This window comes from Podarcis pityusensis (genome assembly GCF_964106645.2).
Source record: "Podarcis pityusensis genome assembly, chromosome: 5".
NCBI classification, from domain to species: domain Eukaryota; kingdom Metazoa; phylum Chordata; class Lepidosauria; order Squamata; family Lacertidae; genus Podarcis; species Podarcis pityusensis.
In genome coordinates, this window is record NC_138032.1 from 93,696,708 (window position 1) to 93,724,611 (window position 27,904).

Sequence of the window (27,904 nt, forward strand, 5' to 3'; positions counted from 1 at the left end):
TTAGAAAAGCATCATAAGGCTAGCTCCTCCACAATGGGATTGAAGTAAAGATAACGGGCTCATACTTACATCTCCGTTGTACAGCTCAATCACTCCACTGTCAAAGAGAATGCTAATCCTTTTAGTGCATGTCTCTCCTGTGAAGCTACATCCCTCATTGGCAATGAGTACTCGGAAGGTTCCAGAATCATCACTACCATCGCAGTAATCCTTTAAGAAAGGGAAGTGGCATTGGCGACAGATGTTTTGAACATGCACACAGATTAAAGGTAAAGGGACCCCTGACCATTAGGTCCAGTTGTGACCGACTCTGGGGTTGGGGCGCTCATCTCGCTTTATTGGCCGAGGGAGCCGGCGTACAGCTTCCGGGTCATGTGGCCAGCATGACTAAGCCACTTCTGGCGAACCAGAGCAGCGCACGGAAATACCGTTTACCTTCCCACTGGAGTGGTACCTATTTATCTACTTGCACTTTGACGTGCTTTTGAACTGCTAGGTTGGCAGGAGCAGGGACCGAGCAATGGGAGCTCACCCCATCGTGGGGATTTGAACCACTGACCTTCTGATTAGTAAGCCCTAAGCTCAGTGGTACCACAGCGCCACCCGCGTCCCACACACAGATTACCTGAGGTTTTATTGACAATTGTGTTATACAAATGTTACTAAATAAATAATAAAGATCACAAGTTTAGGGTTTGCCATTAAAATCTGAGTATCTTGAGATTTCAGAACAATAACCTGAGATCTTTTTCTCTGCACTTTCAGCTCTAAGTAAAAAATCAGCCGTGGAACTTGATCATATCCATGTGCATTTGCATGCGTCTCCTCTCTCTGATGCCTCCATTCACACATCACTGCTGAAATCTATGTGCAAATAAAAAACATCCACCCACAAATGGACAAAGCCAATTTAGGTCCATACAGTTACAGCACTGCACAGCACTATACCACCAGAACTGGCTTTTAGGCTGCTGTGGAGCACAGGAACTGGACCTGGGCATAGTGGTTAAAAAACCAATTTAATGTACAGTGGTACCTCGCAAGACGAAAAACTCGCTAGACGAAAGGGTTTTCTGTTTTTTGAGCTGCTTCGCAAGACGATTTTCCCTATGGGCTTGCTTCGCAAGACGGAAACGTCTTGCAAGTTTGTTTCCTTTTTCTTAACACCGTTAATACAGTTGCGACTTGACTTCGAGGAGCAACTCATAGAACGTGGTGTGGTAGCCTTTTTTGAGGTTTTTAAAGACTTTGGTGATTTTTGAAGCTTTTCCAAAACTTTCCCGACACCGTGCTTCGCAAGACGAAAAAAATCGCAAGACGACAACACTCGCGGAACGAATTAATTTCGTCTTGCGAGGCACCACTGTAAAACGTTTTCCTTTCAGAATCTTGTATCAGATGGATGAGTCCCACTGATTCTGAAAGGGACTTACACAACTGTCAGCATGCAAAGATTGCTACAGGACAACCTATTCCTCTCTCTCCTGTTTCTCATAGCATCATCCTGTCCCAGGCAGTGGAATACAGCTCTGTAACTCTATCCAGGGGTCCATCAGTTTTGTCTGGCCTTGATACTCAACAAAACTTTACAGTTGCCACCAACTCTGCCCTTTCTCCTAATTGCAGGTGGGGTTCTCATCTGTGACACTATACTAACCTTAAGAACTCAAGTGAGAAAATTTGCTCCAAAGTGCCTTTGGACCCCAGCACAATATCCCAGAAATCTCTCATCTTTCTCTAGGCTTTGGAGAAGAGTGATAATTTTGTTCTCAATATCATGCTGGGCTTTGGAGAAACCTGGAAACAGCTGTACTTCTCACTGTGCCTCCAAAGCCCAGAACAAAAAATCTCACCAGATTAAAAGTGAACCATCACTGCGACAACTTGGCAGGTATGTTTGATCTGCCTCACTTGCTACTCAACATCTTAGGAACCTTCTGGCTATGCTTGCTTCACTGGCCAATGTTTGCACCAGCTTGGAGGGCAGTGAGCTTTGACCCTATTGGACATGGCCTGTTGTGACCCTGCTCTCCTTCCTCCCCAGGCCTACTGCCTGTTGATGAAACACTGGTGTGCTCTTCTCCAATGGCAGACTGTGAAATCACACTCTTGATTTAAAGTGGTCATCAAATATATACAATCTAAAGTGACTTTGAGAGTTTCTTCTCTGGTAAAGTGTGTTCTCCTTCATGGAGAGCACGTGTTGTGGTGGGGGCCACCAGGACACTCCAAAGTTGTGGGGCGGGCTAATTGATCGTTGGCCACTGATGTGATTGGGCTTCCCTTGTCGTTGGGAAGAGGTTAATGTTGCCATTTGTTGATTGACAGCCAGAAATGCTAAAACTCCTTGCACGAGGCTAGGGCTTTCTCTTTTCGCTCTGCATCGGATTGCCCACCCCCCCTCCCTAGAATTAGGGTTGTTCGCTTTGACCTTGCTATGCCTGTCATGGGGTCATCTGCTCTTGGGGCAGGGGCCCAGTAGGAATTGTCCATCTGGCTGATCGGCTGGGGTCATTTGGTTTTTGCCTACTGCATAGCAAATCGTCACAACTTGTAAGGTTCACAGTTAGGCATTGGTTTATGGTTTGGTTGGTTGAGGGGAAGTGGTTGAGTGCCTGCCCTTGGTAGGTTGAGTGCCTGCCCCTCTAATGCTGCTGCTGCAAGGGATTCCGTTAAAGGAATTGGGGGCTAACTATTGCTTGTCCACCCTGTCAAGGGGGCTCGGGCCACTGCAAGAGCTCCTGGTTGCATTTGGTGAGGGCTGAGGGCAGATTCCCTGCTCCGTCGCTACCCTTTTCTGACTTTCGCTGGCGTGTGGAATGTCAGTATGTCCCCCATGGGGGGGCAGATAGTCGCAACCAATGCCTAAGCAACCACTCACATGTTTGTATTTTAATAAAGTTGTGGCCAAAATTATGCCAAAAACCTTAAACAAAAATTTCTGTGTGATGTGTGAGTTATTATCTGCCCGGACGCTGAGGTCCAGCGCCGAGGGCCTTCTGGCGGTTCCCTCATTGCGAGAAGCAAAGCTACAGGGAACCAGGCAGAGGGCCTTCTCGGTAGTGGCGCCCACCCTGTGGAACGCCCTCCCATCAGATGTCAAAGCGATAAACAACTACCTGACATTCAGAAGACATCTTAAGGCAGGGTTCAGGGAAGTTTTTAACGTGTGATATTTTAGTGTATTTTTGGTTTCTATGGAAGCCGCCCAGAGTGGCTGGGGAAACGCAGCCAGATGGGCGGGGTACAAATAATAAATTATTATTATTATTATTATTATTATTATTATTATTATTATTGGGGTGGCCCTGGGGACCTCGACACGCAAAAATTCTGAAGAATGTTGAAGGAAGCCAAAAGTGTGTCCATAGGTTTCGATGGTAGTTTTCCATATCTCTAACCCTTAGCCTTCTCTCAGCCGCTGCCACCCTCATCTCCAAGAACTGCATTCTATCCCCACTCTTACCTGAACTAGCACATACTGACAGTTCCCTGGAAACCTGTATTTCAGTCCATCAAAGGTCAAGTAATGAGATGTTCCAATGACTGAGCAGGTACCGTCACAGACATTTTCTGTGCATTCCCACTTCCGAGCCCGACAGACACTGCAGAGGGCAAAAGACCAGCAGCTGTTATTGTCAATGTTGATTAATAAAAGTCTGCTTTATAATTTGGTACATGGACAAAAGACAGTCTGTGTCTTGCAGGAAGCATGCAAAAATCATGTCACTTATAAAACCTTGAGACACTAACATTTCTAGATATCACTGCAATACCTATTCATGCTTGTGAAGATAACAAGCTTCTTCAGCCTAGACAGTCAGATTACACACTTACTTACACACAAGCACACACACGCACTTCAAAAATTTAGGTCCTTTCCCCTGGTTATGACACTGTTGAAACTTCAGAAGTCCACAAATTTTTATTTAATTTGGAAACCACCCAAAGTTTGTGGGTGCCATCAAACTTACTTCTCCTCTGAGAGAATTCCAATGCCTAAGATTTCAAGGTGACTTTTGAAATCTGGAACCAGGCTTTAAAAAGCTTTTTATGTGCTTCAGAATAGTTACACATTCTTTATAACAACACACCAGCACCAAAGACCAAACAGGCAAAAAACCCCCCAAAACCAGTGTAACCATACACAGTAAGGATTCCCTACCATTTTATAGGCTTGAAAGTCTAGTAATCTCCAGATTTTTCCAGGCTGTACCCATGACCCTTTTGTGTCAACTGAAGTCTAGTGTCCAGATCAAGGGAAGTAAGAATACTGCTCTATTCTGCCTTGGTCAGACCCCACCAGGAGTCCTGTGTCCAGTTCTGGGCACCCCAATTTAAGAAGGATACTGACAAGCTGGACCATGTACAGAGGAGGGCAACCAAAATGATCAAGGGTCTGGAAACAAAGTCTAATGAGGAATGCTTGAGGATGTTCAGCCAGGAGAAGAGGAGACTGAGGGCATATATGATACCCACCAATTTTATTGGGAGGGTTAAACATGTGCTGAAATCTTCTCCTGTTGAAAACTGTGCATCTTAAACAGGCGTAAGTTTATCTGGATTGCACTCCATGCATTTTAAATGCTGCTTCTGAAAAAACCACTAACTTCCTTCCTTAAAGAAATGTACAGTCTGGCACACACTAATGTTGTGTGTGTGGAACCCACAAAGATCTATAAACAGCAAGTTAAGTTACCACAAATAGATTCTCTCTTTACTTAAAGGCTATGTGTAAAAATTTCTGCCACTTCTGTATTCCCAGAAAAGATCTAGGCATAACACGGAGTGGAGCATTTTACAACATGTAGTGATTTACCATGGATATCCTGCTCTCTGCTGCTTGTTCTCTTACGAAAACACTTTTATTGCCCTCTGAAGGCCAGTATGGGTTAAATAAGGGGTGTAATAAGGCTAGTATTTCCTTTCATTCATTCTTTTCTTTTTTGTGTGCTCATAAGACGACTAAATAGCAGTCGAGGGCATGAGACTGCTTACTTCCTATGGCTCTCTGCTTACCAAGGATAGTCCATAATTTCTGGTAACAAAACAACAACAACAAAAGAGGCAACACATTAAAGGAACATCTGTCCTGACAGGAACACTGAATTCCTGGAAAGTGCTGTGCGCAAGGTTTTACTGGAATATGTTGAACAATTCATTATTGGGACAGTTTACCACTTTACAAAAATGGAATTTGCAGCTCCTTTCTGAGGCACCGCCTCTTCCTTTTGTTTCCTTGTGGTTGGTGCTGCCTCATCTATCACTATTTTTATTTTCTTTATTTTAGCATCTCTTTTATCTCTGTCCCATCTCTGGGAAGATTTCTGGAGATGCCTTTTAAAATCTGGTTATTTTGCTTCTACAGTAAAATCCAAGAATCTTTTTCTTGGGTACCAGAAGTTTCCTGGATCTCAGAAGCTGGAGGTGGGAGGCAGCTGGTCTCTCCTGTGTGTGTCAAAATCACACATGTGAACACAAAAGCAGCATGCCGTGCAACACCTATCATTGTGTTGCTCGTTGTTGATTTTGACATTATTCTGATTATGTTACGTTTTTAATAGTTTTGTGGATTCCTATCTTTGTTAGCCACTTACTGGATTTTCAAATAAAAATCGGGATACATAAGTCTTAATAGATAAATGAAGTAACCACAGATCATGTTATGTACTGAAGTTCTCACCCTGGGCCAGCAGGGGGATACTGTAGATAGTTATGCAAATAAGGGATCGAAAGTGACGTTCAGTGATTGGATAGTTACATTAAATGGTTACTGTTGCGTTCTAGTGGAGCTCTATATAAGCAGGCTGGCTGAACCCTTCAGTTCAGTTCTGTTCTGGCCTGTGAATAAACAAGAGCTGTTTGAAGAATCGCTGTGTCGTCTGATATGTTCACCCACAACCTAACAGATCAGTTGCAAGATGATAGTCTACAGGTTGGTCTCAGCAAGATCCCACAACAGGGCCCTGCACATGTTTCTTTCTTTCTTTCTTTCTTTCTTTCTTTCTTTCTTTCTTTCTTTCTTTCCTTCCTTCCTTCCTTCCTTCCTTCCTTCCTTCCTCCCTTCCTCCCTTCCTTCTTCCTTCCTTTTGTTCTCCCCCTGCCCTCTGATTCTTTGCATGGGAGGTGGGCTCCCCTTCCAAGTCAAGTTCTCTCGCTAGTTTACAGAGATGTCTTTGCTAAGAGGGATGCTCTTTTAGACTAGCATCTTATCGCGTGACCAGGCAGCGACAGCCCCAACTCCCAGGGATCATAAGGAAGGAATAAAGACTCTGACAACGTTATATGGAATTAAAATTAGGCCACAACTTCATTAAACTTCCGAATGTAGGAAGACCTTGGCTTAGGCCTTGGGCGTGTACCCCTCCCAGCCCCCCAGCCGGAGGGAACTGGGGCTCATCAGGGTAAATGGGATGTGGGGGTGCTCTACGAGACGTAAGTGTAGCAGGCAGCCCAGCCCATATCCCCACACGCAGGGTAGTTCACTGACAGCCTTTCAGTGTATGGCCAGTGACACCAATATATATAACCCCTTTAAGAGTGGGACCCTGGAATCGCCGCCGCAGGGGGGGTGAATCACCTCTTCACGCCCCGCCCCCCATATAGGGAAGAACTAAAGACTAAAGGATTCCACCCAAGGCCATAACTGCCTAAGTTGTGATGAATTACTGCGGGGAAGACAAAACCTGCCAATGCAGGAAAATTTCTTCCCGGTCCTTCAACAGTGAGCAGTCAAAGACCGTAGCAGCGCCCGCTAAACAGGAAGAAAAAGTTAACCTGCAAACAAGAAACATTAAACAAAGGGAGGGGAGGGAGGGTGAATCTCCAGAGCCGACTGCCTGGCTATTGTCGGCTCCACCCCCTATTTATAAAGGGGGCCTGGCCCCACCTCCCAGCAAGAAACTTGATTACTGAGGCTGGGAGAGAACCTCCAAAAATTTGTCATACAGAGTCAGGTTTTATTTTAATGCAAAATCAGTCTCCTTCCTGAGCCAAGGGACCTCAATGAGAAGCAATTGCTTACCAGGTATTGCAGTCTTTCATGACGGTTTCCCCTGGAGCGTACTCTTGCCCGTTATGAAAACAGGGGCATTTTTCAGGTACGATGCATTTGTTTCCATGTCTTACCTAGAACAGAGATGGGGGTTTTATGGAACCATTATAGGTGACAGAATAAATATGGTAGCACACAACAGGAACACGAAAACAAGGCACCTAAGTAAAAACTATCCGGGCCAAATTATACGGAGAAAATTATACAGCCTCCAGTGAATACTGAAGACACAACTCTTTACCCTTACCTTTGACACCAGTGAGATGCGTTTGTAGGACCCATGCTACAAACCAAGCAGAGGGCCTTCTCGGCAGTGGCACCCTCCCACCAGATGTCAAGGAAATAAACAACTACCTGACTTTTAGAAGAGGCAGCCCTCTTTAGGGAAGTTTTTAATGTTTGATCTTTTATTGTGTTTTTAATATCTTGTTGGAAGCTGCCCACAGTGGCTGGGGGGGCCCGACCAGATGGTCAGGGTATAAGTAATAAAATGATGATGATGATGATGATGATGATGATGATGATGATGATGACGTTTCTGTAATCGTATGTTGGTTCAAATGGTCTTTAAACTGTTTTTGCTATTGCGCTTTGATGTTGTAACCCATCCAAACTCCTCAGGGTGAAGGGCGAGTAATGCCGGTACGTTATAATAATATAAGAAGATGATTTTAACAGTAGTAAAATATTTGAACAGTCAGTTGACAGGCATTCTCAATGGAACCTCATGAAATGAATACTAAAGATATCTCTTAACCCTGAGTAAGTCTGCTGCCCACATAACCTGAATGAGGTAACCCCTAAGAAAATGCAATGTGCGCCTTCAGAATTTGGTAATAATGAGCTTTTAGGATCTTCTATCTCTGGTATCCAGCAGAGAATGTCACACCTGGGAGTGCTGCAAAGACGCTGGCCTGCGTCTCCCTGGCTCTGGGGCCCTGATGGATTCCTGCTAACAAAAACTGTTAAGGCTGAAAGTGACAGAGAACAACTTGCTGTGAACCCAGAAAAGCAGGCTGTTTAGGAGCTTTCAATCATGTCAAGATTTAATGGTGGTGGTGTGTTACTTTTGCTGCTTTTGGGATTGTTTTTTTTGTATGTTATTGTTAGACCTTACTATTAATTTTTAAGGGAATTGCATGATTTATTGTATATTTCTTAATGAGATGCTTTCATTATTGCATTTAAATTTTGTGCAGTGTTTTTTCATGCTGTGAGCGGCTTTGTGCCTCCAAATAAATGTTGATGATTCTTCCCCACCTTCCTTTCCCTGCTTTTCCAACTTATGGGGCTTCGCCTTCTTTCTCATAAAAGGCAGAATTTGAGCCGTTCTAGCCTGCCATGCAGGGGCACAAAAAGCTGCAGATGCGAAACTCCAGTTTTCTGCACAAACATTGAAGGCAGAGGATCTCTTTAGCTGTTTAAGCATCAACTTCTTAGTTGAGTAAGGAGCTGAGAAAAAGCGTTGAGCAACAGTGCCATCTAGTGCCCTACAAAATACTCTTCCTGCTTTATCAAACGGGAAAATGTTATACCCAGCCGATTAAAAGCAGCTTTGGCTGGGAGTATGGCAAAGACAAATCTAAATTGAAGATTTACAGGATAGATGATAAAAATAAATGAGCGGTTAAATCTAGATGGCTTTCCCAACTTTGACACAGGAGCTAAGACTTGAACTGAGTACCGTATTTTTTGCTCTATAAGACTCACTTTTTCCCTCCTAAAAAGTAAGGGGAAATGTGTGTGCATCTTATGGAGCAAATGCAGGCTCCGCAGCTATCCCAGAAGCCAGAACAGCAAAAGGGATTGCTGCTTTCACTGCACAGCGATCCCTCTTGCTGTTCTGGCTTCTGAGATTCAGAATATTTTTTTCTTGTTTTTCTCCTCCAAAAACTAGGTGCGTCTTGTAGTCTGGTGCATCTTATAGAGCGAAAAATACGGTAAGTAGTCTGCAAGTAACCAAAGAGACAGCTTCTTTTCACAGAAAAAGAACAATTCATTGGTTGTTTGAATCTTTGTTTGACTCTGATACATACAACAGCTTGCAGTTACTTGTATATTTTGTGAGATGTGTTGTATGATATATATACAGTGGTACCTTGGGTTAAGAACTTAATTCGTTCTGGAGGTCCGTTCTTAACCTGAGGTACCACTTTAGCTAATGGAGCCTGCCGCCGCGCCGCCAGAGCACGATTTCTGTTCTCATCCTGAAGCAAAGTTCTTAACCCGAGGTACTATTTCTGGGTTAGCGGAGTCTGTAACCTGAAGCGTCTGTAACCTGAAGCAGATGTAACCTGAGGTACCACTGTATTATTTTGAAGTGGCTTATTTGTATATTTTGAATGACATCATATCGATTATATATTTACTAACAGTTAATAGCCAGCGTGTTGTGTTTGCATTTTTCTACATTTCTACATTTGTGACCACTACCAGGGCCGGCCCATCCATGAGGCAGACTTCAGCAGCTGCCTCAGGCAGCAGAATCCAAGGGGCACCTTCACAGGTGAATCTCCAATCACCACCACTGTTGCCACCAACCCAGAAGTGAAATCCAGGAGTGTGGTGCTGATAACATCAAGGTTGCAGGTTCGATTCCCAGATGGGACGGCTGTAGATTCCTGCCTTGCAGGGGGTTGGACTAGATGACCCTCAGGGTCCCTTCCGACTCTAAGATTGTATGATTCTTACCCATCCAGTGGGACAGAGGCAGCCAGATGTACATCCTTGGCTGAAACAGCCCAATTCATAGGTTTGGCACGTCTTCATGCATTCAATTCCTTTAGCTCTTGGGTCATTTGCAGGACATACAAACATGGTCATTGGGTGCCTGCAGGCCACACTTCGTTTTGCTTTAAGAAATAAAATTAGAACATGAGAGTTAGAATTCACTCCCAACAGTAAATCATTACAATGTTCCAAAGGAGGTCAAACTTCATCGCTCATTCTCCGTACCCTATTGTATCCTTGCCCAAAAAGTAATAATAACGAGGCATTAAGCAGAGGAACGGATGGAATAATAAAGAAATGTTAATTATTCAAACTTATTTTGCTAAAAGAAAAGAAAGAATACTAACCTCTGGCAGAAGGACGATGTTGAAAGAAAACGTCTGGCAGGAAAGCCCCTGGAAGTCTGTTTGAGCTACAATGCATGAAGCCATTTTCACAATAGCTAGAAGAAAGAAAGAAGCAGTGGCTCCCTTGCAATAAACTGAGGGATGGCTTACATACTCTGCTTTGCCGCAGCAGCTAGTAGCCACACGGCGACCTGACTGGTGTCAACTGCAATCTCCAGAGGCAAAAAAAAAAAAGGGGGGGGGAAGCAGTTGTAGGGCCATGTTCTGTTTCACTTCAAGCAGCAAAAGACAGTGGTACCTTGGTTCTCAAACATAATCCGTTCTGGAAGTCTGTTCCAAAACCAAAGCATTCCAAAACCAAGGTGCACGTTCCCATAGAAAGAAATGCAAAACGGATTAATCCGTCCCAAACTTTTAAAAAGACAACCCCTAAAACAGCAATTTAACATGAATTTTACTGTCTAATGAGACCATTGACCCATAAAATGAAAGCAATAATCAAGGTAAAGGTAAAGGGACCCCTGACCGTTAGGTCCAGTCGCAGACAACTCTGGGGTTGCGGCGCTCATCTCGCTTTATTGGCCAAGGGAGCCGGCGTACAGCCGGTCATGTGGCCAGCACGACTAAGCCGCTTCTGGCAAAACCAGAGCAGCGCACAGAAACGCCGTTTACCTTCCAGCTGGAGCAGTACCTATTTATCTACTTGCACTTTGACGTGTTTTTGAACTGCTAGGTTGGCAGGAGCAGGGACCGAATAAAGGGAGCTCAACCTGTCACAGGGATTCGAACCGTCAACCTTCTAATCAGCAAGTCCTAGGCTCTGTGGTTTAACCCACAGCGCCACCTGCATTCCTTTGAACTGCTACTGTACTATAAAATAAACAAAACAGTATTGCAGATGATAAAAATAAAAAAAAATCTTACCTGCACTGATGATTGTTTGGATTGGGGTTTTTTATCCATTTCCGCAGTCACACAATCAATCAATCCATCAATCAATCAATCAGTAGCTGAACTGGGATCCACACAGTCACAAAAACAAATTAACTGAAAAAGCCTCAAAACAAAAAACACAAAATAAATAGCAAAAACAAAAGCGTCAAATATAAGATCAGAACACTGCAATCGGAAACAGAAGGCTTGAATTACAGTGGGGGGACGCAAAGTAGCAGCGCAGCAGGAAACACAGGGGGACGCAAGACGGAGCGTGTTTGGCTTCCGAAAAAAGTTCGAAAACTGGAACACCTACTTCCGGTTTTGCAGCATTCGGGTTCCAAGTTGTTTGTGAACTAAGCTGTTCGAAAACCAAGGTACCACTGTATCCCGGCCTGACCCTGCTTACTGTTCTCCTCACCTTCCAGACCTAGATTTAGACATAGGCATGCACAGCATGGTGGGATGCAATTAGATCCAAGCCATGCACTCACCACATGGTGTGATGATCAGAGAAGACGTCGTCTGGCTGGAAGATCTCACCATCGTAGTAACAAGAGCACAGGGACTTTTGCACACAGTCTCCCTGCTGGTCAAGGAATAATCCAGCAGGACAGTAGCAACCTTCCATGCAAAACTCATTGCAGTTTGTATCTGGATAGGACAAGGATCGGCAAGTCTGATTGCATGGACTTCCACACTGCTGGTAAATCTGACCTGCTGGACAACTCAAAGCTGTAGAACAGAGTAAAAGAAAGAAGAAATGTATAGTAGATTTTTTAATTATTATTTTAAAAGGTAAAGGGACCCCTGACCATTAGGTCCAGTCGTGGCCGACTCTAGGATTGCGGTGCTCATCTCGCTTTACTGGCCAAGGGAGCCGGCGTACAGCTTCCGGGTCATGTGGCCAGCATGATTAAGCCGCTTCTGGCGAACCAGAGCAGCACACAGAAACGCCATTTACCTTCCCGCCGGAGCGGTACCTATTTATCTACTTGCACTTTGTGCTTTCAAACTGCTAGGTGGGCAGGAGCAGGGACCGAACAATGGGAGCTCACCCCATCACGGGTATTCGAACCGCCGACCTTCTGATCGGCAAGCCCTAGGCTCTGTGGTTTAACCCACTGCACCACCTGCGTCCCTATTATTATTTTACAGTTCCTGATATAACAGGAATGCTATTTGGGAAGGCGAGAGAGAAGAATTGGCCGTCTTTTGTCAGAGTTGCCCCTCACCACTAGACATGCCAGAGGTAAGATCCTGTAGGTGCCTCTGACCTATTCTCAAGGACACTGACGAACACACATCCCAGTGGGGACAGGGTGGAGAAACAATTTCCAAATGTTGAACTTTGGAGGTTTTTAATGCTGGGGAAATCACTGCAGAAGAGTGCTGTCTTAAGGAAAGACATTCCAAATAATTATACCTTCTGAGCTCAAAAGCCACTGCAGCATAGATTCTCTCCACACAATAATTTGGGGGAATCCATACTATTTTGTTATTGTTTTTAATTTATTTATACTCCGGTTTATCCCCCCTGATGGGACTCAGGGCAGCTTACAATCACAAAAATAGGGAGGGGGGACATTAATAGAATTGAAACTACCTTTGTGGAATGTAAGGTGGCGTACAGACTTGAGTCAGGCCTGTTTAGCTTCAACAAAATGGTAGCCTCAATCTTCAAACCATACTCTAGGGCCACCAGGTCAGATTAACTGGCCCTGGGTGACAACGGCACATTTACTTACATTTACCTACATAACTGAAGATTGAAGATGCTAAACGCAAGACCTCAGGTATGAACCCTGTACCCTACCAGCTGGATTCCCCTCCCCCCCAGCCAAATTCTTGCAGTCCTAGCAAAGGCAGAGATTAGTCAATCCTTGCTGGGTCAGCTTTCATATCTGAATGTTCCATTTGGTGGGATTGGGGTTATTCAAGTGCAGTTCACTGTGTGAAAATAAGTACACAAATCATAGATTGAGGTTGAATCCTGACAAGAGAGAAGTACTGTTTTGGGGGGACAGGAGGCAGGCAGGTATGGCAGCCTGGTCCTGAATGGGGTAACTGTGCCCCTGAAGGACCAGGTGCGCAGCCTGGGAGTCATTTTGGACTCACAGCTGTCCATGGAGGCGCAGGTCAATTCTGTGTCCAGGGCAGCTGTTTACCAGCTCCAGCTGGTACGCAGGCTAAGACCCTACCTGCCCGCGGACTGTCTCACCAGAGTGGTGCATGCTCTAGTTATCTCTCGCTTGGACTACTGCAATGCGCTCTATGTGGGGCTACCTTTGAAGGTGACTCGGAAACTGCAATTAATCCAGAATGCGGCAGCTAGACTGGTGACTGGGAGTGACCGCCGGGACCACATAACACCGGTCCTGAGAGATCTGCATTGGCTCCCAGTACGTTTCCGAGCACAATTCAAAGTGTTGGTGCTGACCTTTAAAGCCCTAAAAGGCCTCGGTCCTGTATACCTGAAGGAGCGTCTCCACCTCCATCGTTCTGCTGGACACTGAGGTCCAGCGCCAAGGGCCTTCTGGCGGTTCCCTCAATGCAAAAAGCCAAGTTACAAGGAACCAGGCAGAGGGCTGGAACCAGCACTGTGGAACGCCCTCCCACCAGATGTCAAAAAGAAAAATAACTACCAAACTTTTAGAAGACATCTAAAGGCAGCCCTATTTAGGGAAGCTTTTAATGTTTAATAGGTTATTGTATTTTAGTGTATTGTTGGAAGCCTCCCAGAGTGGCTGGGGAAACCCAGCCAGATGGGCAGGGTATAAATAATAAATTATTATTATTATTATTATTATTATTATTATTATTATTATAGCTAGAAAGTTATTGTGTGTACAAAATGACTACAGAAAAATGCAGCCCGGCAAAACACCAATTCTTCTTTTTATGCACCCAACATTATATGGCACCAAGGCTGGATCTAGACACATCAGAGAAGCATTTCAGTTAAACGAGTTGCAAACTTTGCATGAGAAATTGGGTTAGCAAAATGGATCTGCACGGAGCCATCTGGTGTCACAGTGTTAGAATGCATAAACAACGCATATAAAGTGCTTTTTCTTTGCCAGAGTAGCCATTATTCTCTTTCCATAAGCTAGCCAGAAGGCCAAACTAGGTATTACCGTATTTTTCGTTCTATAAGACGCACCAGATGACAAGACGCACCTAGTTTTTGGAGGAGGAAAACAAGAAAAAAAATATTCTGAATCTCAGAAGCCAGAACAGCAAGAGGGATCTCTGCACAGTGAAAGCAGCAATCCCTCTTGCTGTTCTGGCTTCTGGGAAAACTGCACAGCCTGCATTCGCTCCATAAGACGCACACACATTTCCCCTTACCTTTTAGGAGAGAAAAAGTGAGTCTTATAGAGCAAAAAATACGGTACTTTAATTTCATGACGAACAGCCAGCCACAAATATTAATAATAAATTATTTATTTTATAAATAAACAAAATAACAGTATGTGCGAGGTTTTAATTGCGACCGCAAGGAGGGAAGGCTTGCTCCCTGCTGCCAAAGCCATGATCCTGACTAAAATCCCTTCTGAATATCACACACATACACAAATCCACATTTGGTATAATTTAAAAAAACAAACAGATGTTGCTGCTGGCCACAAAATTAAAGTAACGTCTATTATTTTTATCTATTTTATTTGTACGCTGTTCTTCATTTGAAGATCACAGGCTGGTTTACAACTTAAAAATGCAAAATGGGAACACAAAATTAGAATAGCGGAAATATAATTCAATAACGAAGGAACGAGATATTCCCCACTTCCCAAATCCCAAGAAGGAAAACTGATTCCTGAACCACCAGCGCCACACCTTTAATGCCACCCTTGGCATGCTGCCCACAATTGCACAAAGGTTTGTGCTTCTCTTGTCTGACAGGTTTCTGCAGGGCTTTGTAGTACTTCAATCCCCACAAAATTTATTTGCTCAGAGTCCACAGCGGACAGAACAATATTGGCACAAGCACAGCTCCACCGCCTCACCTCTGAGCTTCTAGAAAACAAAACAATCATTCATACATCGCCTACAATCCCAAGGACCAAAACTAGTTCAAGTCATTTTAACTGGCCGTGGAAGCACAAGAGTCTTATTTCACTAACAGCCTGTGTCCAGGTCCCAATCCAGATCGCACTGTGGGTGGGATGCCAGCAGGGGGCTCCAGCCCAATTTAATTCCCCACTGTAATCCTGATCTGGATGAGGGGGGGCCCTGCCTCCTATTTGCATAAGAAGCAAACTCCTATTTGCTCCAATGAATTTTTTCCCCTATGCAAACAGCAGACACCACAGGGGCAATCTGAATCAGGACCACAGTAAAGGCTTCCCCTCGCACAAGCCCCCAAGCCCTATGGCAGGTTCCCAATCTTGACCAGGCACCCTGCGCTGGCTATTTGTGAAAGGAAAGTACTGTGCTCGTGGGGAAACCACAGGATAAACATATTATGAAATATGATCCTCAGTCCCTGAGCAGGAAGCTGCCCAATACTCCAATACTCTGGTCCATTAGCAGTAATTATGCAAAACTGCCAGTTGCAATCTCAATCCATCTAAATGAGCAAACGTTTTTTCATTGCGCCATGAGAGGTATCTGGAGAACCAGGATCACGTAATGAGGCTTTTAATGGATCCGCAGCCACAGAAAATCAGCATTTGTGCAAGGTGTAAATGCACATAACGGACAAGTGAAAGGAAGAACGAACTGCACCACATATCAAAGATTAATTGTGGCAATTGAATGTGTTCCATTACAGACCTCCCAAATACAACTGTATCATTTTACCATTTGCAGTCCTTTCCCATTCCTTCCCCTCATTCCTTTTATGATTGCTGCATCATTCTAGCATAGTAGCGCTGCCAACAAGAGGTTAATTATCGCCATCCTCTCACACAGTCTCCAGGCCTGCATAATTTCAAAGGAGGATATTTTTTCCCCTCTCCTCTACTGTTTCACTTCCTAAGCACAAACTATGAAGCTTTGCTGTGGCTTTACATAGTTCTGGGCCACTTCTGATGCTGAAGGTCCTGGTTTTGCCATTTGAAGTGGGAAAGGGCGTGTCAGCCATGCGTATTGCACACCCACCGTGCACATTAAAATATATGTTCACATGCCCACAATGCACACTTAAGCACATGAAACATCATGCCGTGTTTTATATTACTAACATTTCGGCAAAGCGCACATACCGCAAAAATCTGGCTTCCTCCAGCTGATGAGAACTCCTTTGCGAGCGCAGGCCATCGCATAAGCAGAGACGGCGGTACACAGACAGTCTTTTCCGTCGGAACAAGAACAGACATCATAGCGGCAATTCTTGAGGTACGGAGAAGGACTGACTTTGCGGTGGCAAGGTTCAAACAACGGGGATAACAGAACTGAGCATGAGCCTTCAGCGTACTTGGCTGAAATGAAAGCAATTTCAAAACGTTAGATGAGCAGTTATCGGCTGTAGAAAGAAATAGGAACCACCATAAGCCATCAAAAACGCATTGACCCAGTTAGCGTGTAACACCAGGCCAAACCTGTTTGTCAGGCAAACCAAGAGCCAGGGTTTAGACAACACAGTAAGCCAAACTGTGGCTTAGCCAATAGCATATACCTAAAGGAGCTTCTCCACTCCTATCGTTCAGCCCGGAAACTAAGTTCCAGCTCCGAGGGCCTTCTGGCGATTCCCTCACTGCGAGAAGTGAGGTTACAGGGAACCAGGCAGAGGGCCTTCTCAGTAGTGGCACCCTCCCATCAGATGTCAAGGAAATAAACAACTATCTGACTTTCAGAAGACATCTGAAAGCAGCCCTGCTTAGGGAAGTTTTAAAAGTTTGATGTTTTATTGTGCCTTTAATATTCTGTTGGGAGCCGCCCGGAGTGGCTCGGTATAAATATATTATTATTATTATTATTATTATTATTATTATAGCATCCAGACCGGAGGAAGAAAAATGCACAGTGGATCAAGGCAAAAGGAGGCACGTGCCCCAGATAGCAGTGGTGGTCTGCCTTTTCTCCCTTTCTTTGTCAAGCTCTGAGCATGACAGTTCAGAGATAAAATGCTGATTCTCTCTTTTTTCCACTTCAGGGAGCCCTTTCCTTGTGGACTTGTCTGCAATGGAAGACGCTATGCTGAAAGAAGATAAACATGCTGCTATCTTTCACCACAAGCCAACCCTGGCTTCATTGCAAGGGCCGGTACCTAAGCGCGGGTTGAGACTGCAGGTATTGCTATCTTGCTTCTGCAAATCTTGACAATCTTCTTTGAGCTTCCAGGAATTCCCAAAGTCTTCCACAAGAGTTTCCACCAGGCCGGAAGGTGTCAGGAAATCATCTCCTTGGTTGCCATTGTAGTTGCCACACAGACCACAAGTTCGTTCCGTGAATTCTGAGGGTAACTGAAGAAGTATAGGAGTTAAATTCAGTATTTACACATTTCATTTTTTTTGTCTCCAGTCAGCTGCTTATAGGATTTCTGTTGAATGAACCTTATACAAATTGTGCTAAATATAAAAGTGCTGTATATAAAACTAATTAAAAGGCACTGGGAATGATCCCCTTACCCAAGTAAATTTTACTTAAGGAAATTTAAGTGTATATAAGTACACATTGGATTAACATAATAGTTTCTGTCCTCATACAGAGGACAGATCTGTGATCTTCAGGATCACAACTGACAAAATGGTGGCACAGATTGATTGTTTTGCCCATATAAGCATTTTGCATGTGCCCAACAGTATGAGGAATCTTGGATAAGGAAAGAGCCAGATGATTATCAGTATTTATCTCCTGTTTTATAGCAATATCACTCTTCCAATAAACATATTTAATATGGCAGTTTATACCTAAAATGCATTATATCTGAGATCCAGGGGAGCATAATAGCTATGGATCTGAGCAGGAAAATTCCCAGTTCAAATAGTTTATCTTCAACGTGCCTGAAGAATTTGCTATAGCAGGGCCTCAGAGGATGCCCACACTCTGTTTCCATTGACAGAAGGCAATAGTCCTCTCATCGCACAGAATGTGCAAAAGGCACAGCAGTGTGTGTGCTCTAGCGCATACTTTGGCACCAACATGCGTTGCAAAAAAATTCCAAACAATACGCCCCCTAGGCTGCAATGCTTTACACACTTACTCAGAAGTAAGCTCCAATGAATTCAGTATGCCTTCCTTCTGAACTGATATGCATAACATTGCATTGTCAGAGTGCAATTCAGCCAAAGTTTAACACTTTCAAATCCTACTGATTTCAAGGGGAGATTTAAAAATGTGCTGAAATCCATGGGATTTAAATATTTAAAATAGCTTATGTTGCATGCCAGCTGTCTGTTTGAAATATTATTGGAACATAATGATGTAATCCAGCCAAATCAAAGAAAACTGAAATTTTCCTAAAATCAATATAACCTTTAAAAAGTGTTCAGCTTTATAATCTATTTTTCCAATTTTCCAGTTACGTCCTAAGTAGGAAATGGATGTTGTTCCTCAGGACTAAAGCAGGAAAACCCAGAGTTCATTATATTTCTCAGAAGTGTCTGCCCAGGTCACTGGGAGTGAAAGTAAATCACTTCCCCCAGTTGTCTAAAACATTTGGCAACGACACACAAACATTTGTGCGTTTGTGTGCGTGAAATTATTTTTGATTGCTCCAAAAGCAACAATGTTGACCTTTAAGGAGCAGATGGAAAGGAACATGACAATTTCAAAAGGCACTGGAAATGTTCTTTAGCTTTTATCACTATTGCGACTACATTCAAAGTCAAGAAGACACAGCTGGCGTAGTCTGGGGCCTGAATAGGTTTAGCCAGAAAAGCAGGAAAAGGTCAATCATGGCTTTGCTCTTGCATGATCTAATTTTATATATTAATCAAAATCTTCATGTGTCTTAAATCTCAGAGAAAAACTATGTCCTCAGGCTGCCTTAAGAGTCAAAACTGTGTTATCCTGTGTATTAAGTGATCCTTGTTTAAGAAGACAGGAAATGGTTTGGATTAGACCAAGATTGTGGGATGTGATCCATGAGAGGCGGTCAAGTACAACATACCTTGAAATGTTAGAGAAGACATGCAAGGGAATGTTTGGTCCAGCCAGTCAAAACTTCCTGTTCCTCCTGGCTGGAGCATCCTTCCTTTTGCATGTGATAGAGGGTGGGCGTGACCTAACCTGTCCAGGTAACAGAAGGACGAGTCACACAGCACATCCTCCTCTCATTTTGACTTCCTTCTTCGTTTGACCAGCTTTCAGCTAGGACTGCTCTACTAGCTCTCAGCTAGCAGAAGCACTGGGGTTATTCCCCCATATGGGGTAGATCCACATGTACATATTTGTAACTACCATAAGTCTGTCTTCAGGAATCCAACTGTGAACTGATGTAAGTAAACTTCTTAGATTGACTTTGAATAAGATTGTGGCGTCTTTTAAGAGGAATTCAAGGGAATTTACCAGGAACGTACAATTCAATCTGAGACAGACTGAATTGTATAATAGTGAGAGGCTCACACGAGCCTGCAACCACCTATCTGCTGTGCATGTAAAAGGGGAATGTAACTCTGCTAAGTAAAGGAACTTGCTAGCGCAAGTTAGGAAGGATGTTAATAAACAATATATCTTCTCCTGCCACCCTGAACATTCCCACAAAGATGCAATCTGCAATCTGTCTGGAGGGTGGCTACAGCCCCTCACAAGCTGTCCTCAATTCCCAGGGTAGCAAGGAGTCACATCCCAGCGGCTGGCTGTTGTAAATTCTCCAGCTGGCCACATTGCAGGGCAGGTTAGCATGTCGAGTCCAAAGTTAGAATTGCCCAATAATGTGTGTGGAGCCTGGTCAGCGGACCCGAGAGCAGAAGTTCTTGCTGGTCTGCCGACTGGGGTTAAAAGTCAGCGTGCCTATTGTTTGCAGCGCAGTCTCTTCTACTCATATGTAGAGTATATCTAGAATTTCTAGCACACGACAACCATATTTTCTTAGGGGGGGGGGAATCAATTTAAATACAAATATATATTTGTGTGTGTGTGTGTTTGTGAATCATACCTTCATCGAAAGAGTTTTGTGCCCATCCCAGTCAATCTGTATATTCTCTTTATAGCTGAGACGAACTGCAGACATTACGGTGTGCTGGATACGAAGAGCACCTGGGAAAACCAACTGCTAATTACAGATACATAGGGATGAGCAACAGAAAATGTGAATGTAATACAGGAAATGTAGACAGATCTAAGTTGTCTGCTGAAGGTGTAGAGCCAAGCGACGCCTTATGAGGCTCACATAGCAAGTAGCTATGAAGGGGTTTGCATCCCCCCCCCTTGTTTTTAATTATTTTGTGTTTTTATCTTGCATTTCTATGTTGTGAACCACCCAGAGATCTATAGATGAAGGGTGGTATACAAATTAAACAAATTAATTAATTACTTAATTAATAATAATAATAGCTGTGCAGTGTTCTGGCTTCTGGGATAGCTGCGCAGCCTGCATTCGCTCCATAAGATGAACACACATTTCCCCTTACTTTTTAGGAGGGAAAAAGTGAGTCTTATAGAGCAAAAAATATGGTAGGTACCGCTCTGGTGGTAAGGTAAACGGCGTTTCCGTGTGCTGCTCTGGTTCGCCAGAAGCGGCTTAGTCATGCTGGCCACATGACCCGGAAGCTGTACGCCGGCTCCCTCGGCCAATAAAGCGAGATGAGCGCTGCAACCCCAGAGTCGTCCGCCACTGGACCTAAAAGTCAGGGGTCCCTTTACCTTTACCTTTAAGCTACTGAAGTTAATGTGGCCCTTTATATGTCCCACCGTCCTTTGTCAACAACAAATTGTCGCTGTTTTTTGTGTTGAATATATGCTGTATGGTAATTTATGGACCTAACAGGTATCTAAAGCACATATCAAAATATGTATTTTATCAAAGTAATTGTTGAACTGAAATAAAATTAAGAAGCATATTAATAGTGAAATACATTTAAGAAGTATATTAATAGTGAAATAATTATTAACCTCTAACTGTATGTAGGTTTTATGTTATTTGGGTTTTTTATCTTATATTTTGGAAATGTACATTCAGGGTTTTTTTTCCTTTAAATTTTTTGGGGGGCCCAAGTGGGGTGCTAAGCTACAGCTTGTTTAGCTTATACATAAATCCATATAGGGAGGTTCAAAACTCTGCTCTCCTTATGATTCTTCATCACCCACCCTGTTATGCTCTGTTAAGTAATGAGTAGCTGAGAGTGGGGAAAAGAAGACTGGACTGCAGAGAGGACTTAATTTTAATATTGAGCCTCATCATTATTCCCACTGCTTGGCCAGAGCCAACAGGAGGGTGTGTTGTGTACCTCCTAATGTTAAATAGTGGGCCAGAAGCTGCCTGGGGTGGGGAGGGGGAGATATGAGCCCAGTCCCTTGGCCCAGTCTGAGATACATAGCTGTCAAGCGTCCCTTATTTGGCGGGACAGTCCCTTATCCCAGCGCCATGTCCCGCTGCTGTCCCTTATTGATGATGTCCCTTAAATAAGCTACTGAAGGTAATGGGGCCCTTTCTATGTCCAGCTGTCCTTTGTCAACAACAAATTGTTGCTGTTTTTGTGTGTTGAATATATGCTATATGGTAATTTATGGACCTAATAGGTATCTTAAGCCATTTGCAAGCAACAAAATATGTATTTTATCAAAGTAATTGTTGATCCCTTATTTTGGCTGCTGATCCCTTATTTTTGAGGCTGCTGGTCCCTTATTTTCAAATCTGTAAGTTGACAGCTATGCTGAGATACTCTTAGTAACATGACACAGAACACACCTTGCGTGAAAGGGATTTGTACATCCTGCCCGTTCAAAGAAATGACACCACCGTGTTTCAATTTAATAATGCTGTTTTCCTCCAGAAGCTGGACAGAGGCTGATCGGGTACACACCGCATCAGGGTCATCAGCACACTAAAAAGAAATCCAAGTGTTAAATTAGCATTGCAATTTTGATCTAGCTGCGGCCTCAGTCCATCAGTTGCCGTGAGACCAGGAAAGGAATACTTGAACCAATGTTAAAATTGCTATCTGTACACAGCCAGTATCGTTGTTACGAACTCTTGCTGTGTGCACCTATGTTTTGTAAGTTCTGCTTCGTTTATTTGACAGTCGCTTCCTACAACTAGCAGAAAGTTTGAAAGCAATTTGCAGAACAGAAAATAAAAGACGAAAGATCAATAGAATCAATAATGATAAAAACAGGGCATTACTAATTTGTTGTAGAGTTATTCCCCCACAATGTCTAAAAACATAAAATATTTCGTGCTCGCTTCGGCAGCACATATACTAAAATTGGAACGATACAGAGAAGATTAGCATGGCCTCTGCGCAAGGATGACACGCAAATCCGTGAAGCGTTCCATATTTTTTTGATGGATGCTAAAGAAGGAGGTGGACCTGCCCTGCCAGACCTTTAAATTTCGTTGTGAACCATCTGCCTTTTGCTGGTTGAGAGAATGGTTGCTTCTTGAAAACACTGAAGTGTTGGACAATGGCAGACGAAGTTGATGGACTATAGGGAATTGGCGGAAATGACTGGCAAGATCCGAGACCAGGGTGAAGAGTTGGTGGAAGAAGGTTGGAAAAAGTTTAAAGACTATTTATAGAAATATTGTAAAATTAAGGAATGTTAGAAAAATGTTGGAATGAAATTACATGGCTTTAGTAGAAATGTCATAAGGAATTAAGTATAAATAGACTCATAGAAAATTAAAGGAAAAGTATGGCAAGAATGTGTTAAGATAATTATAGAACAGAAAACAGAGTAAGATGGAAAGGAATTGCTGAAACAAATAATAGAAGTGGAATACAAAAAGGGAGGTGTGAGGAAGTCGCTGGAAATAAGTAAATGAAATATAAGATATTGAATGAAATTTGATTTATTTTATTGTTGTTGCATTGTTTTGTTAGTTTAATGTATTGTATTGTATGTGTTTTTTCTTTTCTTTTAGTGTTTAATTTTTTTGGAAAAGTAATAAATATTATTTTTAAAAAAACCATAAAATATTTCTTTTAAAAAAAATTGTGACCAAATAACAGCACAGTGGTCAGCAGCAGGAAAAATAAGCGCCTTTTTGCATGAGGGAGAGTGGGCATGTCTGGTTCCTTCTCCCAAGGAAACTGAATTTTTGGTTTAGGACAGATAATTTATCAGCACCAAGCTGAGGGTGGAGAACCATAACAGCTAATAAAAGCAATATAAATTTACTGTGTTGGTATGCTCCATGTTTCAAAAAAGAGACACACATATTTACCTCTGATAGCACTGGCATATATCCTAAAGCAAAACGCCCAGTTCATTTGCAAATGTGAAAATGGTATTGCAATTAAGTCATCCATGGGAAGTCTTTATTCTTTGCAAGCTAGCATCTTGCCTAACCTACCATGGGGTATATTGATACACAAGTGAGCTGCTGTCCTTATACAAATAGTCTCAATGTAAATCTCACTCTAATTATGTCAGGACACATGATGGCCTGATACTTTATGGAGGGGAAGAAGGAAAACTCGACACCAGGCTGCCATTTAAAAACACAACACAAAACAACACAACACAACACAACACCTCAGGCTGCCATGTTCAGCTTGGCTCTCTGCAACATGTTGTTTGCCCAAGCACTTTGTCAAATCGGTCGGTGTGTTTTTGAGTGAAAGAGGCAGCCCTTGTTTTTTCCTTTCAAGGAAGATGTTCTTACCTGGACAGTCTCTATGAAAACAGAAAAGGTGTTCTCCACACAATCTCTGGCAAACAAGTAATGACAGATGCCGCTGAAGGTGAAATGCTTGTTGTCAAAGCTTTTGAAATGTGATTGGCCAGTGACAGAGCATTCACCTGAAAAAAAAAACAGTACCAAATATTGATTTTAAACAACATGACTTCAAGCTAAAGCAGAGTTCTCACGATCATATTAAAACAAGAAAGAAGCATTCCTGATTCAAAGGGCTGGGCTGGGCAGATGTCTGCCTCAAAGCATATTCCTCTCTGATTGCCCTTGTAAGAATAACTGCTCAAAAGAAAGTATCACTGAGATCTGTAGGACTGAATTTTAAATATTTTTAGGCCTGGGATCTAAGAAAGGTGGTATCAAATGAGATGGTAGGATAAAATAGGATGTGCCAATAGTAATCATGAGATGAAAGACCTCTGGTGTGATAAGTAGCAATGTTATTGCTGTTGTTTAGTCGTTTAGTCGTGTCCGACTCTTCATGACCCCATGGACCAGAGCACGCCAGGCCCTCCTGTCTTCCACTGCCTCCTGCAGTTTCCTCAAACTCATGCTGGTAGCTTCAAGAACACTATCCAACCATCTCGTCCTCTGTCGTCCCCTTCTCCTTATGCCCTCCATCTTTCCCAACATCAGGGTCTTTTCCAGGGAGTCTTCTCTTCTCATGCGGTGGCCAAAGTATGTGGAGCCTCAGCTTCAGGATCTGTCCTTCTAGTGAGCACTCAGGGCTGATTTCCTTGAGAATGGATAAGTTTAATTTTCTTATAGTTAGTAGGTCTTAGTACTAGTGTGCTTACCTACAATGGACCTTCACTTAAATACGCAGCAGCAATGTATCTTCAGTGCTGCTGATGCAGCAAAAACAACATGAGAGGCAGCAGTTACAAGTCCCCCTTTAAGTCAAGACATCTATAGTTCTGGTTGGTTCAGGCAACTCATTTGTGTTCCATTAGGGTTCCAGATCAGATATACCCAATTCACTCCTTTATTTGTGCTTTCTTTTTAGCATGGGTCCATGGCAATTCATTGCACTCACTTTCTAGGTCTCTGGAATAGTTTGGGGTCCTTTTTACTCTCAAGATCAAGGGGTATATGCTATGTGATTTGCTGCCCACTTTTATTGTAACCTTGCTGTCTGAAAGCAGCATCAAGACACACTGTCATTTTCGTCTTCTTCTTTGCCTTTGTAGGCCTTACAAGCACAGGCTATGATAAAACATCATAAAACATCAATATATAAACATTTAAAATATATACAAATAAACAGCCATGACAAGGATTATATATCATTGGGATTTCTTCCTGCTAAATAGTGCCTTTCACCACTCTGAGAGATACTATTGATAAAAACTCAGCCAGCCTTGCAGTTACTTCTGGGTTAATGCAGACACATAGAATCTGTTATTTTCATTGTGCTGTGATGTTAGACTACCCAAAAAGGGGGATTGCATGCATTTGCATAGCTGGTTGTACAATAGACAGTAGAAAAGAATATGTTCTACAGTGTTCGACACATTCAAAGAATATCTGCAATGTCTATCATTTCTGGGTATGTTTAAATATCTGCCCTTGACAAAAGCTGAGAGGAAAATGTTCAATCGGGCTAACATAAAGGACTGGAATTATTAATTTTGAGGTGTAAGTGATCCTGTTATCTGTTGTATTTAAACCATAGAACTTGGAGGAGCAAATTTTATATACAGCTGACTTGGTGTTTTGTTTTTCAATGTCCCTCAATCTGGTTTGAATATTGCAATAAATATATTGCTGTCATTGTCAGTTCTGCATAATAAACCAAACTTTCTTTGTTCCTCAGGTGTGTGAACTTTTTAATGGGGCATAAGGTTAAGGGCAGAAACGCATATTCATAACAGACATGTGTTCCAACTCCAGTTAAGGATCCTAGCAGGAATGCACATGAGTGTTAGACAGGCATGTGGGTTCAGACGCACACCTCATAACAAACAGACTCATTAAAATAGTGTAATTTATGGTTTTCCCAGTAGTGATGTATGGAAGTGAGAGCTGGACCATAAAGAAGGCTGATCGCCAAAGAATTGATGCTTTTGAATTATGGTGCTGGAGGAGACTCTTGAGAGTCCCATGGACTGCAAGAAGATCAAACGTATCCATTCTTAAAGAAATCAGCCCTGAGTGCTCACTGGAAGGACAGATCGTGAAGCTGAGGCTCCAATACTTTGGCCACCTCATGAGAAGAGTAGACTCCCTGGAAAAGACCCTGATGTTGGGAAAGATTGAGGGCACAAGGAGAAGGGGATGACAGAGGATGAGATGGTTGGATGGTATTCTTGAAGCTACCAGCATGAGTTTGATCAAACTGTGGGAGGCAGTGGAGGACAGAAGTGCCTGGCGTGCTCTGGTCCATGGTGTCGCGAAGAGTCAGACACACTAAACGACTAAACAACAACAACAACAACAATTTAAACAGTGTGTGTATTTAAGCATTTTTTGTGTATGTTTTGTATCAACTTATCAAGGGTGTTCAGTGCACCATCACAAAATACCTAGTTTAAAATTTGAGTTCACCAAAGGGGTAGAAATATGTATCCTTCCTTCAAAAAATCTACAACAGAAAGCAAGATACTATTTGCAATGTGAGACACTTGAGAGTTAGGACTGAAATAGATTGTGCAAATTCACTTACTGGTTATTCAATATCAACCTACCTGGGCAAGGTTCATTGCTGCAGATCCAGGTGCCATGCCTGCAAATACTGAAAAATGCAATTTTTTATTATTATCTAGATACATGGGCAAACTGAACATAGCCTCATTATTCATACTAAAGTGCACATGACATGGAGATTCATGATGGGATCACCAAAGGTCTTTTTCTTTAGCAGTCAAGGATGGGGCAATTGACACAAGGTAAAGGAAGCCATACAGATCATTGTTCTAGTACCTGCATGCCTACTTCTCTGCGGCTAATAGTAGCTCCTGGGCGTGAGAACTCTTTGCACTTTGCACTGGGCTGTCCCCTTCTCTGGAAGCCCAGATCCTAATCCTTATTGCTGATTTAAATCAATTAAATCTCACTTCTCATGCTATTATTCAACAAAGTTCTCTTTAATCTTTTATGTAATGATCTTCAAATGAAGGGTGGTATACAAGTGTAATGAGTAGGAGTTACTCGTGAGTAAACTGGTGCCTCTCTATGCTAATTTCCCTTGTTAAACCTTTCTGACTGCACAGTCCTTTCTCATCGTGGCTGCCTCAGTCGCTGGCAGAATCCGTCAGTGGGCGTTTCTTGAACCTCTTCCAACATAAAAGTTGTTTGACACCCAGTCTCCTCCTCCTCTCACTGCGCGGGAGTCTTCTGCGCAGGGAGGGCGTGGGTAGCGGAGGACCTGTGCCCTCCTCACTGAGGTCCAGTGAAGAGTCCTGGAGCCCTCTCTCCGATTCCCCCATCTGCCCCCCTTTATCCCTGGTGTTGCGCTGATTTGCTTCCCCCTCTACTGAGCTGTTTCTCCCCCTGCTGCTGGGTCCTTCGCCAGCATCATCTAGGAGCCTCCCCTTCGCCTCTCGCTCCGATGTCAGTTCCCTGACAACAAGTAATAATAATAATAATAATAATAATAATTGTCAGGGCTGCCTCAAGTCTCAGCTCACAAAAGACCAACGCCTTTCTTTTCTTATATACAAAAGTGTTTATTGCAGTTCATTGTTTGCTTCAGATCCGAGGCGCGCAGCCCTACGTCTGCTAGGCTTAGACCGCTGAAGTCCCTTCTGAATCTGTCCCTGCCCTGCACCAGTTTAAGAGGCTTGCGCTGCTCCACCTCTTTCTCTCTTTCCTTTTCCGCAGGGTCTTTCTGCCCGCTGGGGTTTCGCCCCTCCTGGATTCCTCCGACGCGGAATCAGACTGCTCTTGCCCCCTCCTGCGGGCTTTGGGACCTGGCCCCTCCTCCGGGCTCCCTGTACTTCCGCGCGCCTCTACATTTGAACTTGGCGCGCGCGCCCAACCTCTAACTTTCCTTTTGACAGCTACGCTACTCCCTTCACTACTCCCCTCCCCTTCCGGGAGGGTGGCTTGCTCCGACCTCCCTCCTTTCTCTACTGCCGGAGCCGCCTCCCC

General features: G+C 43.4%; 1 protein-coding gene across 1 annotated transcript in view; it reads right to left on the reverse strand.

The window, feature by feature from the left end:
- The window catches only part of VWF (von Willebrand factor), a 155,535-nt gene that overhangs the window by 97,436 nt on the left and 30,195 nt on the right, over nucleotides 1-27,904 (reverse strand). Inside the window, exons 10-21 of the mRNA XM_081005352.1 lie at nucleotides 26,500-26,546; nucleotides 23,783-23,919; nucleotides 21,863-21,998; nucleotides 20,111-20,211; nucleotides 17,279-17,474; nucleotides 16,275-16,490; nucleotides 11,559-11,799; nucleotides 10,132-10,226; nucleotides 9,746-9,906; nucleotides 7,025-7,128; nucleotides 3,467-3,605; nucleotides 70-210 (exon numbers count right to left, since the gene is read on the reverse strand). Coding sequence (XP_080861478.1) covers nucleotides 70-210; nucleotides 3,467-3,605; nucleotides 7,025-7,128; nucleotides 9,746-9,906; nucleotides 10,132-10,226; nucleotides 11,559-11,799; nucleotides 16,275-16,490; nucleotides 17,279-17,474; nucleotides 20,111-20,211; nucleotides 21,863-21,998; nucleotides 23,783-23,919; nucleotides 26,500-26,546 — 1,714 coding nt within the window. The remainder of the gene's footprint in view (nucleotides 1-69; nucleotides 211-3,466; nucleotides 3,606-7,024; nucleotides 7,129-9,745; nucleotides 9,907-10,131; nucleotides 10,227-11,558; nucleotides 11,800-16,274; nucleotides 16,491-17,278; nucleotides 17,475-20,110; nucleotides 20,212-21,862; nucleotides 21,999-23,782; nucleotides 23,920-26,499; nucleotides 26,547-27,904) is intronic.